The 13961-nt window shown below is 43.1% G+C and overlaps 1 protein-coding gene across 2 annotated transcripts in view; it reads left to right on the top strand.

The window, feature by feature from the left end:
• Nucleotides 1-13961, top strand: part of hip1 (huntingtin interacting protein 1) — a 42659-nt gene that overhangs the window by 19928 nt on the left and 8770 nt on the right. For both annotated transcript variants that reach the window (XM_072392633.1, XM_072392634.1), the window contains exons 5-21: nt 1748-1828; nt 3394-3470; nt 4696-4757; nt 5864-6004; nt 6600-6657; nt 6866-6941; nt 7497-7640; nt 8107-8204; nt 9269-9341; nt 9456-9639; nt 10009-10097; nt 10268-10384; nt 10562-10663; nt 12313-12507; nt 12632-12779; nt 12860-12946; nt 13078-13185. In XM_072392633.1, coding sequence (XP_072248734.1) covers nt 1748-1828; nt 3394-3470; nt 4696-4757; nt 5864-6004; nt 6600-6657; nt 6866-6941; nt 7497-7640; nt 8107-8204; nt 9269-9341; nt 9456-9639; nt 10009-10097; nt 10268-10384; nt 10562-10663; nt 12313-12507; nt 12632-12779; nt 12860-12946; nt 13078-13185 — 1840 coding nt within the window. The remainder of the gene's footprint in view (nt 1-1747; nt 1829-3393; nt 3471-4695; nt 4758-5863; nt 6005-6599; nt 6658-6865; nt 6942-7496; nt 7641-8106; nt 8205-9268; nt 9342-9455; nt 9640-10008; nt 10098-10267; nt 10385-10561; nt 10664-12312; nt 12508-12631; nt 12780-12859; nt 12947-13077; nt 13186-13961) is intronic.

The raw sequence follows: 13961 nt of genomic DNA, 5'->3' as shown, positions 1-13961 counted from the left end.
CTATTCACAGGGGCAGCTACCTGCTTGTTTTCAAATGTATACTTATCATTTTCTTCTTTTTGCAAACAAACCTCATAAACACCAACAAAGCAGGTTGTAACCGTCTTAAGATGTTTTCTCACCGATTACATTGGACAGAATTCCCTCGTATCTATTACATAACAGGCTGTTATTTTCTCGTAATTTGTCATGTGGCTAATATGGATTATAGGACCACCGTTGGAGCTGTTATATCCATCTTTGAAGCCATCTGACTAACAAAAACACTTGTCAAATTCCTCGTCATACACTCTGGTTTGCTTGTCTACCAAAACACCAAAGTTGAGACAGTCATGCATTTCAAACAACTAATAATTTAAAAAGCTAGTCGCACAGTAAAAGAAAGGACCCGATCAAGGCTGTGGCAGACCAGCAAATCCCATGTTCTGCAAGGTAGAATTATCCCGTTTATCTGGAGAGGCTGTTGGCTTTGATGCAGTCGACCGAATGGCTTCTGTTCCCCTCTGAAAAGGCATGTGTGATAGCAAAGTAAAATATTATAAATATAGTTTACACTTAAACAGGTAATGGTGTGGCTTTTGCTGCTGACCTTGTCCACAGCAGAAAAGCGCCCTTTAAAGCTCAGCTGGGATTCACAGTATGTTACTTCTTCATTAAAGCCATATAAAAACACAGAAACTGATCAACTATATGCATCTTAGCTATTAACCTTATTTGCAATGCTTGGGGAGGCTCTTCTTACACGAGAATCAAAACAGCAGCTTCAGCTGAACGGTCTGAATCAGCGCTGAAAGTTGAGTGCAATACGTTGCAGGAGTTTTGGATGACACTGAAAGTTGAGGAGCTATGTATGTGAGGAAAAGGAGGATTTTTGTTCATCAGCTTTAGATTACAGCCACCGACTGTCCTATATGTTACTGTCATCAGATCAGCTCACATCCATTGTTGTCAGCCTGCTGCCATCATAGAGAACTGACAGACATTGTAGGATTTAGTGGTGAAAAGCCACGTAAAACATGGCAAATATGAGTGCCGGAGCTCCCTCGTGTTGCCTCTGAGACACGGATTTTAAAGCAGCTAGTGTGCAGCTTCTTTGTGGGGAATTTCTGCTCTCGCAAGCGGAGCTGTTGCAATGCAGCAGGACTAGTAATTAAACATTAAAGAGCTGGACTCTTTGTTAATGAAAAGTCTTATTGTTGGTGACATTCACATTAACCATAGAGTGCAAGTCCATTTTAAAGTATCGATGGACACATTTCTGATGAAAATCACTTGAATTTAAGCCACGAAATCTATCTGAAGAGTCACTCCTCGGTTAACTTGGGCAACTCAGAACTGGGTGGAGACCTTGATAGCCTTGTTGCACTTCTTGGTTTTTGCTGATGTCACCAGGCAGGAGGATACAGGAAGTGTGGTTGCTGTGACCACAGTTTTGCTCTCTCTTTCCTGTTGTGTCATTATCAACCAAACTCCCAGGCTCAAAGAAAAAGGAAGTTGGAAGCAATCAGCAAAATAGCTACAGATATCCCCCCCAGATATCCCCCACAGAGCAGAGGCTGCTGGGAATCGTACCTTCACACTCAAATGTTATGTTATGGAGCACATCCTTAGTAGTTCTTTTCCTTATTATACCAAAGTGCTTCCTCCGTATTCTTTATCAAGCTAGCACTTGTCTTCTAGCACGATGATGAGATTAGATTCTGTCTTTGATCATGTGTGTCCCTTATTCTCTTGATGTGTCTCTTAGGGTCACCTGAGTGAAGGCTATGGGAAGCTCTGCAGCATCTACCTCAAACTGCTCATCACCAAAATGGAGTTTCACATCAAAGTGAGTTGGCCTGGCCTATAAAGCCGGGCACCAGTCTCCCTCATCAATCATTATCTTTGCGTCAGACTCTCCTTTTAGTGCCAGCGTGTCTCTGCGGGGGGGCCGCGTAGAAATTTCCAGCTTTTACACTAATGGCCTCTGAAGAAGCTGTAATGCGGCCTTTTTTATATGACAGCTGAGCAGAGCTATGGAAGGAACGAGAGGCAGCGCCACTGCTGTCACAGAGGAATGTGCTTCCTTGTTGCTCTGCTGAAGGCTGGGAGCTAATTCCTATTCCAAGGCAGAGGGCAGTATGCCACGATGTGGCTTTAGAACCAAAGCCGTAATGAAACCCTTTTGGCATATAAACCTTTTGATCCCCTCTCGTTTGACAGATTAAGCAAAATATGCTTGTACACCATCATGCCGGTTTATCTGTGACCTTCACACACTATTGTCACTCATTTCATAAAAGTCAGTTAATCAGTTCCTGCAAAGAGTCTCAGATTAACTTTTAACCTACGAAGGGTTAGTAGATCATCATACATCCTCATACATGTATATTTCTTCAGATGTATTAGGCTGTGTGTTTTCAGCATCACAATCAAAACAAGATCAGGTCATTAATGAAATACTCCATGTAAAGACATCTGTATGATCCCTTTGTCTTTGTTTCTTCTGTTTCTTTCACCTCGGTTGCCACGAGGACAAGGCATTGCCTCAGTCCTGCTACGTAGTCAGCCTTTCAGACAGCAGAAAAACAGGTTTCTGCTCACAAAACTATGATTTGGCATCAGGAGAAAAAGCCCTCAGATCCTTCACATAAAACTACCCTGATTGATATTTTTGATAATGGCCGTGTAGTCACTTCTAATGGTGACTGTTTTGGGGGGTTTTTTAGGTCACATTCTTGCTGTTTTCCTTATTTCTCAAGTTGTGTTCCAAACACAGAGAGGGTGTTGCCACCAAAAAGCTCCCAATAATAATCTATTTCTGTCCAAGTAAAAGTCACAGAGGAGGCACAAAGGACGCATTGTCAAAATAAATCTTTAGGTTGGTCAGCCATTGGTAGGTGCACACCCAGGACAGGCGTGTTCCCAAGTAAAGGTCCCACACTGACGTGATCTGATTTCAGCTTCATTTTGAGCAGCTCTCAGGGACTTTTGGGGGGACTTTACAGCTCACTGATAACTGCAGGCAGAACCTCAGGGTCGATGTCCTGCTCTCACAGTTTCACACACAACCACAACCAAAGTTGGGGGTGCACATCACAGACACCCTCACCTGCTCTGTGAACACCGCATCACTGGTGAAGTAATGGGTTGACAATAAGTTATCACTAAAGTTCAGAGCTGAAAATGTCCGAAGCAGTGGAGTGAAAGCGTTAATTCTTGAATAGACTTCCTCAGATTTGCACTTAAATGCATCGCTTGACTGATGACCATGTTTCTTAATGGCTAAACAACTGGAGAAACATTTTCACTGCTGCAAACATCAGATTCTGCCAGCATATTGTCACATTCTTGTCTCTGATGGATGTCAGGATGCTTGAACGTTGGTCCGAGTTTGGTCCCTTTCTGTTTCAGAACCCCCGTTTCCCCGGCAACCTCCAGATGTCAAACAGGCAGCTTGACGAGGCGGGAGAAAACGACGTTAACAACTTGTGAGTGTTGCGTTCTTATTGCTTTTTATCTTTTTATCTTTTTTTTTTTAATGTGCTGCTTGGTAAAGTGATTAAAAGTTTTATTGACACACGGAGGGGAAAAAGACTCAAATCAAAAAGACTCAAATCATGACCTGACATTTGAAATTGATTGACGATGATCATAGCAACAAGGCATATAAGGCTCGTTCTTCACTTTAGTGTGTATCCCACGTTTAGGCAGAAAGTTCCTATTAACAGTCAAGTTATTAATTCTTTTTGCCTGTAACTCTTTAAAACCTGTCACTGTGAGCCCCCACGACAGGTTTTAGCCTTAATGTTGACTTTCAGTTCTATAGATATTCAGGGTTATGAATTATATAGACTATCATGACAAACCTTGAACACTGGGGAGAAATAATCAGGCATCAAGACAGTGATCTGGATCTGCACCTGCACTTAATAAGTTGTTCCTGTGGCTGTGACGCACCCCTCTGCCAGGCTCCACCAAATGCTGCTCAGCAGTTGTGGGACAACAAGCATTTTTTACGTCGCACGGGAAGGGCTGAATCGGACTGAAATCTTACTAAACCCAGCTTCTCTGAACTAGATTAACAGACCCAGATAGTGAATTGAATTGCACCTGCATTTATATGCTCAACCAGACTCAAAGGGACCCAGACTGCTCTGAATTTCAATCAAATGTAAGTGTATGTAAATATAGCCAAATTACTAATAAAGCTGCTCTCATTCACATATTTTTCTTTCTCTTTTGTCAGGTGGCTAAGCACCTCCAAACTTGTGACTGAAAAGCAGACCATTAAGACTGTGTCAGTTTGTAGTTGCTTAAAAATGTCCAATAAAATCCAGATTTTTTTTATAACCACATCTGACAAAATCACCTTTTTTTGGTAAAGTAAAGATGACGTCTGGGCAGTGAATTCAGCTGTGCTTATATATACGATGATCTCCCACAGAGAAAGTTGGAAGCAACAGAGTGCCTGCGATGTTTTCTCACACAGTCCACAGTGTTAGGCAGTAACTCCAGTCTGCTCTCGTGCCTGAATATTATTACAAGCACTCCTTGTTTCTGATGTGTCAGTGAGACAGGGCTAAGTCATTGTCAGGGTTGGCTCTTAGCACCTTCATTTTTCTGTTCTCTTCTACATCGCAGACAGACCTGTTCGTGTGTCTATATATGTTTTATCAACTGCATGTTCAATATCGGTCTTCCTCTCCTCTCCAGCTTCCAGCTGACAGTGGAGATGTTTGACTACCTGGAGTGTGAGCTCAACCTCTTCCTGGGTGGTAAGTTATTCTGGTCCGACTCTGTGCTACAAGCTGTGCTTATCTGAGCACCCAGACAGACAGATTAACGCACACAGACTCATGCTTTGACAGACAGGAAGACGCGTTCTGACTGATTGGTGCGCTGTTTATAATAATGTTCAGAAACAGACAGACATAGACTGATGAAATCAAACCTCATCACCTGACTCACCGGGTTAGGCTGTCGCCTTGTTGTTGTCTGGCTGAGTCATCCGAGGTTAATCTTTCTTGAAGCATGGGCCGGGTTAAAAATGGACTGCTGGGATGTGACCAGGAGCTCAGGAGAAACGCTGGAAAAGCTGTGGGCTTCCATTCATGAGGGGATGAGGAGGAAATTACATTCTGGTTTCTATTCATCATGCCCTTCACTCTGCGCCCTGATGACATTATGTCCCACCCCGCCTCCTCCTGCTTCTCCACCTTTCTAGAAAAAATTAAGTTGCCTGCCAGAACCACATGTCTGCTTAGTCAGCCTTTACTAATATGACTTGACATTATTTATGGCTTTGAAGCCTTCCATTATCAAATAAAGCAATTTAGGGTAGAAAAACGCCACACATAAGCATTGTTGGCAAGAACTTCACACCTAAATCTCAAAGCTTTAGTCATCTTCCTCCTGTGGGCCTGTGTATTTTAAAAGCATCACATCATCTGGGGGCAAAGAGGTGTGTGTGTGTGTTCTTAAGCATGGAGGAAACCACGCCTGCACTGCTCTGGAGCTCTGTGAAATGATGTGAGCGGGACAGCAGGGAAATGAAAGAGGGGCGTAATGATGGAGGAAAACAATCAGTCAGTGTTCAGGTTGCTATTCTGCTCCACTTCATGTTTTTTTTGTTTTTTTTTTAAATGAGACTGAGCTGTGTGTGTGTGTTGCTTTCAGGCATTTTATTGGTTAATTACAGATGAGGCAGTGAAATGACTATAAAATGTGGCAGCACAAGTCGATTGAGTCTTGAAAAATTAATGTTTGATGAGCCTTATTTGCACTTTCATTCGTGTGCGTTTCCAGTGATGAGCTCACAAAAGCCTGCCTGCTTATGTGTTATCCATGTTTCTGACTGCATTTTGTTTTTCTGTCTATTCAGTATTCAGCTCTCTTGACATGTCTCGGTCGGTGTCTGTGACAGCGGCGGGTCAATGTCGCCTGGCCCCCCTCATCCAGGTCATCCTGGACTCCAGCCACCTGTATGACTACACCGTCAAGCTGCTGTTTAAGCTTCACTCCTGTGAGTCACACTCCTCTGCGGATCAAACTGCACAACTGTAACTTAGTGTTTTTGGTTGAAGTACAGTGTATCTCTTTTTTTTTTTTCTCCAATGATTAATTTGTGACTAGAAAAACTTGTGAGCCGGAGCCTCGTCCTTTATTATAATGCATGCACCAAAGGTTCAGTCCCTTATACCTTAGCCTGGGTTCAAATTCAGCTAGGAGCCTTTATTTATAAAAAAAATAAAATAAAAAAATACAGTTATTTTATTATTTATTTTTATTTATTTATTTTTTTAATGACCTGATCTTTTTCAATGAAAAGATGAGAATTTATTGTTTTAAATGCATTAGATTCAACTCAAGAGTTTTGCCTTATTTCATATGTGAATATGCAAATAGGCTCTCAGCACCCTGGACTCATGAAACCTTTCAAAAAAACATGCAGCTCAGTTTTTCCGACAGCATTTTCGAGCGTCTGAGTTTTGGGAATTTCCACCTGAAAGCTTCCGTGTAATTTTGAACAAATCCTGTCACACACACTTGTGTGTTTATCCTGTAGCTATATATTTATTTATATTCGAGTAATTCTTTTGATGTGTCTGTGCTCGCAGGCCTTCCAGCCGACACTCTCCAGGGCCACAGAGATCGCTTCCAGGAGCAGTTTAAGAAGTATGAAGTTCATTCTCAGTCGCACACAAACGGGCAGAAAACCAACCAGACACAGTTCCTCTGTACTCTCCGTACTGAGTGGGACCCGGAGGACCGAACTCTGGGCCGTGTTGATTGGAACCTTTCTGCTCCGTCTGCCTTTGCCATCTTTTCTGACTCGTCTTCTTTTTGACCCGTTTGTGTCTTTGTTTGTTTGTCTTGGTCTCAGGTTGAAGAGTCTGTTCTATCGCTCCAGTAACTTGCAGTATTTCAAAAGGCTCATTCAGATCCCACAGTTGCCTGAGGTGAGGACCGCCTTCACTGCATCTTAGATTTTTCACATTTGAATACCGCCGACACAAAAATGTTGATCTTCCAGCTGCTGCTGGTTTTTCTTAATGTTTTCCCACCAAAAACCAGTAACCAGAATTTGTTTATATCACACAGTTATTAGTTGGTCTCTGAGATAATTTCCATCCCTCCCATCATGTTTGTATAAGTCTTTGCATTTTAAAATAGCTTCAGATTGGTTTTATGTTGATCAACGGATTAGCATGTGTCTGTGTGTATAGTCTAAACGTCAATATTCCAGTTTACGTTACATTGTTTTTTTCATCTTGAATGATGGAAAATGTCACAGATTTGTTTCCTTCTAAGCTCTCCCTGTATCTTCAGCATATAAAGTAACAAACCTCACTCTGTAGAAGTTGTGGTGTACATCCTAATCTTGAGAGTTTGCAAACAATTGACACACTCTCAGGAAGATGAAGGGACATTTATGTCACTGTTTCTAACTGAACTCGACCCGTGCATCTTTAAAATCATTTCCTGATTTAAAATGTGCGTTCTGATACTCGCAGAACCCTCCGAACTTCCTGCGAGCGTCGGCTCTGTCAGAGCACGTCAGCCCCGTGGTCGTGATCCCGGCCGAGTCTTCGTCCCCTGAGTCGGAGCACGTGGTGGAAACAGATGATCTGGTGGACACGGACGTCCCTGTATTGCCGGTAGGACAAAGTTTTGGCTCGCTTGCTTGTTTGTGCGCCCTTGTGATCCGCAATCAAAAATTTATGATGGGTGTTGTGTTTGTGAGAGCAGCCAAGAGCGAAATGGGCAATATCCTATTTCACTAATAGACTGCTCTGATATTATTTGGATTCTTGAGCAATCTTTCAGGAAATATTATATTGATTTTCACATACTTGACTGGAACTTGATCTTCTTCTAAAGATGGGAAAGAAGGGGGTAAATTATTCTGGACCCGCACATTTAATAAAAAGTTAAAGTTTGATGGAACTGGGGGGAAAAAAGGTGAAAAATATATCAGTAACTTAAAAGACGTGAAACAGCGGCTCAGAGTTGCATTGGAGGGGATTCATGTTACTACATTCTTAAAGTCATTTAGAAAAACACAGGAAACCTGATAGTATTTGAGTATTCAAATTCAGTTTGTGTCTTTTTTTTCCTTTTTAGGCCCCTCCCGAGACCAAGTTTGATGACCTGTTTGGCACTTCGGCTGATATCGATCCATTCAACTTTAACAGTCAGAACGGCATGCGCAAGGATGACAAGTGAGTTTCATCACTGGTATATAGAATAGATGAAATAAAACAGCCTGTAAAAATGTTAGACTGCATCATAACTTAAAGACCGGTCCAAGCCGCGAACAGAAGAGCACTGAAACAGTCGAGGTTTCGATGTTTGGGTCAGATTTTGCGGTCGTTTTTGGATGATCTCATGATGACCAACGCTGCTTCTCATTCTCAGTTTGTACATCCCCCATTACGTCATTGTTACTCCCACCTGACCCGAGGGCGGAGGAGGCGATAAAGAGACTTCCTTTTTGGCTGCGTTTCAGCAGAAAGGGATAGATTAAAAAATGAAAATCCATCCTATAACTTCTCAGATTTAGTCTGAAGGTCGTCTGTTCCGCCTTTGGTGAAGATTTTGAGGAAAATGTTCAATTAAATTGACTTTTGTTAAACTCCATTGTGATGGGTGCATTTGTGAGTCAGACGAGACGTATTGAAGTGTCTCGACCGTGAGACAAAGCTCGATAGGACTAAAAGTTTTTGAAGCGTGATATATGAAAAATGCTTTAAACCTTTTCTTAAAAATCCTGTGAAGTGGCAAACAGCAATCGTTCTGTTGAATATTAAGACACAGTTTTTACAAAATACCACCAACAGACAAACGGATTACAGCAAAAACATTACATCCTTGGAGGTAATGAGACAAAACGCTGCGATTCAGAGCACCGGGAACTGCGGTAACTTGTGCAGTTATGTGGTTTCAGTTGACTGAAGCTGTTAAGAGCTGGATAAGTTGGTGTTGGTTCGAACACATCCACGAAATGTGATTAGCCAGGTGCAGAGAAACTGTACAAACTGTGATGAAACGTGTGCACCAGTTTTACTTTTTCTACACGTGCATTTTTCTTTTAGAATAAATAAAAAAAAAGTGATGATGGTGAAAACGTGATTCATGTAGTGACTGTTAAATTCAGAGGCTTCACACTGAACTTTGATCTGTGTACATCATGTTGCATGTGAGTTAGGAACACGTTGGTCTGTAATTCATTCAAGATGGACGGGCAGCAGTTCTATTTGTATATAAATGAATGTGTATTTGTCAGAGACCGTCTGATCGAACAGCTGACGAGGGAGATCCAGGCCCTGAAAGAGGAGCTGGAGTCTTTCAGACTGGAGGTAAAGACAAGAATAACAATATTTACATTTTTTTTAAGGACTTAACTTTGCGTCATCGACAGACCAGCTTTCTCGACATCTCATTTTCTCTTGGTTTTTCTCGTCCGTCGCCAGAGTGGTCGGTTGTGTCAGGCTCTGAGGGGCCGCGTCAGTGAGCTGGAGGCGGAGCTCGCAGAGCAGAGCCACCTGAGACTGCAGGCTGTGGGAGAGAGTGAGTTCCTGAAGGCCGAGCTGGACGACTTGCGGAGGGTCAGGGAGGACACAGAGAAGGAGCAGCGGAGCCTGACGGAGATTGAGAGTAAGGCGGCGTTTACTTGCACACAACAGATCCTGTGTTCCACTTCTGCAGAACACAGATATACCAGTATACCAGAGCAGAAGCAGCATGCAGGCAGGGTCTACTGTCATAGGTGGCGGGTGTTTTGATAGTTTTCTAAGAGGGGTTGACTGCAGACATGTACCCATTGCCTCCTTTGGAATTACAAGAGACTCTTCTTGACTGTGAGAGAAATTTCTCAACATGAGATCAAACGAGTCTGAAGTAAAAGAAAGGTGAAATCTAAGAATGTATCAAGCTAAACCTCGATTGTAACGCTGCTTTCCTCATCAGATCTGTTGTTTCCTCACCTGCTGTGTTTGCTTCTTTCTGTCGTTATGTGTTTACCAGAAAAAGCTCAGGCCAACGAGCAGCGCTACACCAAACTGAAGGAGAAGTACACGGAGCTGGTTCAGAGTCATGCAGACCTGTTGAGGAAGGTGCGGACGACACACTCTACATCTTCATATTCATAAGATTATTCTTTGTCCTTGCGCTTAGGTCACATGCTGTCCTTCTTGTTTTATTTGCCTCGAGCTGAGGATCTGGACTCTGTCCTGGTTATTTTGCCGTGTTTCTCCATGTATCTTAGTCCTCTGTGTGTGTGCAGAACGCAGAGGTGACCCGGCAGATGACTGTCGCCCGGGCAGCACAGGATGAAGTGGAGACCGTGAGAAGAGAGATGCAAGAAAATGTGAAGGCCGCCCAGGATACTGCGGACAGACAGGTGAGGCTGAGACAAATGTCCAGGACCACGGCCAAACGGCCTGACGTGATAAGTAATCGGGGACAGATTGGATTTTTATCACCCGAGTGCCTCCAAACAGCAACAAACTGCTTTGCAAAACTGGGCTTTATGATTTGCGAGCTGTCTAAAGTGAGATTTATGACTTTTCTTGTTCAGGAGAGGGAACAGCTCGAGCAGCTTCATGAGCTCCAGAGAGAGCTGATGTCCACCCGCACAGAGCTGGACTCCCTGAAGACCACCATGGCCTCGTCACAGCAGGTCACTCTCATCTCCTCTCCTCTCTCTCTTTTTCTTTTTCTTTTTACTCTCCTTACACGAGAAATTTCAATTCTAAACCCTCTAACTCCCAATTTTCAGCCATCTGAAGAAATGTCAGGAGGACACAGAAAGAACAATGACATAATTTATTTTTTCACATGACGAACAGACCTGAGTGATCCTGCCAGAATGTTACAGTCTGGAGGAAAGCTGAAAATAGACTGCTGAAGTTTCTCGCCATCATTATTGAGTGGTCTGATTTATACATATTTTTTCTGCATCAGTCTATTGAATCTAAAGGGCTTCTTTTTTTTTTTTACTTTGACAACTGTGGTTTTTGACACATTAATAAGCACAGAAATGTGAACTTCACCCAGCTTAGTGTTAAAAAAACGGATGGTAATTCCAAACTACAGGTGGTAACGATAACTCCTCAAAAGTTGACCACTTGTCAGCTTCCGTCAATAGATACATACTTAGATTAGCACTTTCACTTCCCTGCTGACTGACTTCAGACGTAATGACTGACTTAGCGATCATTAAAAAAAGATCAAACGTCATCCTCTCACAGATTAAATTTTTTATGCTGATAAGTTTCTGTGAAATCGCTGGTTGAATGAATTGGTTTTTAGAGCTGAGAAATAGTTTAAATGGTCCAAGTGGTTGTCAGTGAGCCATATGGAACTCAGAGACACCAAGTTTGACGCTTGTAGCAGGCGCTAGAATGTGTTTCTGTGAGGGGGAAAAAAAGAAGAGCTACATTTAAAACACAGAAGCAGGAAAATCTCACAGAAATAGCTGCTTATGTAAATGGTGCTGGTTGGTTATCGTTCTTCATAATTGTATAACTGAAGGATCTGAATACAGTACCATACAGGTAGCTAACAAAATGTCAGCAAGAGTATTTATAAGGGGATCACTGACTTAGTTCGATAAGCCTTTAATTTACCATCGCAGCTCCTGGCGTCTCTTTTTCAGATGTTGTTTCATAAACGCACCGTTCCTTCTCCCAATCTCCCACTTCTGCCGTCCTAACTTCATAGGGCCCCCACTTATGAACTCTGCCCCTCTTTCTGTCTTTCTCTGACTCTCTCTAATCCCCACAACGTGTTTCACACACAGCCCACATCTTATCGCTCCTATCGTGCGTCTTCAATTCCCAGCTTTTGTCTCAGAAATACAACTCGTAACTCCTCTGTTTCCTTTCTCCTTTTCTGTCGGACCTGCTGGCTCTCAGACTGTGAGTTTTTCTGCTGTTTTTTTTATACACACACCTCACTGTCTCAACTGCACACAAATTCCTCTAAGACAACACTCTGTTGTCGTAATTCATGACCACTGCATTGCAACCAAGTTGCACAACCGCAACTTCCCAGTTTGACTTTGGTTGTAAACTTGACCTCAGCCCAAACCTCTCTGGAGACTCCATGGCTCTCCTCAAACTTAAACTCAGGCAGTATTGTTAAAACTGGTGTCTAAAAATAATCTGTCCTTTATTGTGAGATCAGAGCAGTCGCGTCTCACCACATTCTGACATGTCCTGACAGCTGAGTGTTACCGAACCACGTCCTCCACAAAATCATTCTTCTTCCACCAACTTTGCTTTCTTTGTCTTTTTTTATCCTGCTATCTTTAATTCCTTGACGCAGTCAAGTGAAGTGCTAAGCTCTCAACTGGCTGCTCTGGCGTCTGAAAAGGCCGAACTGGTTCAGAACTTGTCGAAGGTGGAGGCTGAGCTCGTGGTCCGGGGGGAGGAGCTACAGCAAGCCCAAAGCTCTCTGGTGACCGAGAGGGAAAGCGGGGTGAAGGCAGCCGAAGCCCTGCAGAATCAGCTCAATGAGAAGGTGAAATACTGCCTGAACTCCAGTAACTGGCTTCAGTAGCTCGTACAGATGTTGTAGTGCCATGTGAGAGAATCGCTAAGAGTGCATCTGACAGGTGTGTGTGTGTGTGTGTTTGCGTCCACAGGAGAGCAGGGAGCAGGCTCTGGAGAGCCAGCTGGTGGGAGCCCGCTGGGCCAGTCTGCGAGGCGCTGTGGACGAGGCAGAGAGGATCATCCAGGACTCTCTGGTTCAGATAGATGATCCGGCACACATCAGCTGCACCAGCTCTGCAGGTCAGACGCTGCTTTTACATTGCTGGGACAGCTGTTAGCGCTGTGTGAGCATGCTCTCATGCATCTCTCCATCTCTGCAGACTATCTTGCCTCTAGATGCCAAGCCTCTTTAGACTGCATGAACCGATTACATGATGCCAGAGAGGCCTTCATGGCCGACAACACAGGTGGGACACAAAAACATCTCTGAATATGTATCATGCTGAAGAATGCTACTATTCTGAAGAACTGAAAAGGGGAAGTGAGAGTTTGGGTTTATTTATTTTTTTGCTATTCCCTGTTGCTTTCTTTAATGCAGGCGTGTCTGAGCTGGTGCGGGTGGTGATCCAGTGTGGCCACCTAGTGGGCGACACCATCGTTCAGGGGAGCGCCACCTCCCACATGGTGCCTGTGGAGCAAGCTGATGGTAAGTTTGTGTGACGGTGTCTCCAGGTTAATCTCTGGGTAAGTCAGACAGATGCATGTTCTGACGTGTCTGTGAGTAGCCCTCCTGATCTGTTGCATGTGTTCTGGGAGCTCAGGCAAAGCAAGCCAAGGCTACTGTCTCTGCATTCGACTGGGACACACCCTATCTAAAGTGTTATAGAATATTAAATCATCCTATTGTTTATGTCTGTAATGTATCAAAATCACATTTACAGCTGGGTTATACATAGCTGACACAACCTTTGCCAATTATAGATATATATTTCTAAAAGGAAGCAACAGCTTCCAAATATCAGTAATATCGTACAGAATAGCTTTGTGAACTTAGGATATTAGCAACACGACACACTTATGAGGACTTACTGTTTAAGCAGTAGTTATTGATTTAAAACAAAGTCAGAAAAGATTAAAGACTAGATACACGTTTCTTGTTTATTTAACCAGGATTTAATGAGGCAAACGCAGCTGCTCAGTTAGCAGCAATAAACACAAAGGAAGTGCATACATGCTTATTGAATTAAGAATGAGCCACAGGAGCATCATAAACGTCAAATTAAAGCCAAAATGTGGGGTCAGTGTTTAATATGAGAAGATTTGCAGCCACATGTTTTTGCTTCTGAGTCATTTGAAAGTTTGAAAAGCCTCACCAGCTCCATCAGATCCTGTTTCTCGGCAGCTGATTGCAGTCAAGAGGAGCAGCACGTTTAAACACTGTCTTCCCAATTGAGTTTGGGATTTAGGGTTGAAAAGATGAAA

Source organism: Leuresthes tenuis, unplaced genomic scaffold (genome assembly GCF_036924035.1).
Source record: "Leuresthes tenuis unplaced genomic scaffold, fLeuTen1.0.hap1 SCAF_9, whole genome shotgun sequence".
Classification (NCBI taxonomy): Eukaryota; Metazoa; Chordata; class Actinopteri; order Atheriniformes; family Atherinopsidae; genus Leuresthes; species Leuresthes tenuis.
The sequence above is the reverse complement of the archived record's forward strand: the minus strand, read 5'-3'. Positions and strand labels throughout refer to the sequence as shown.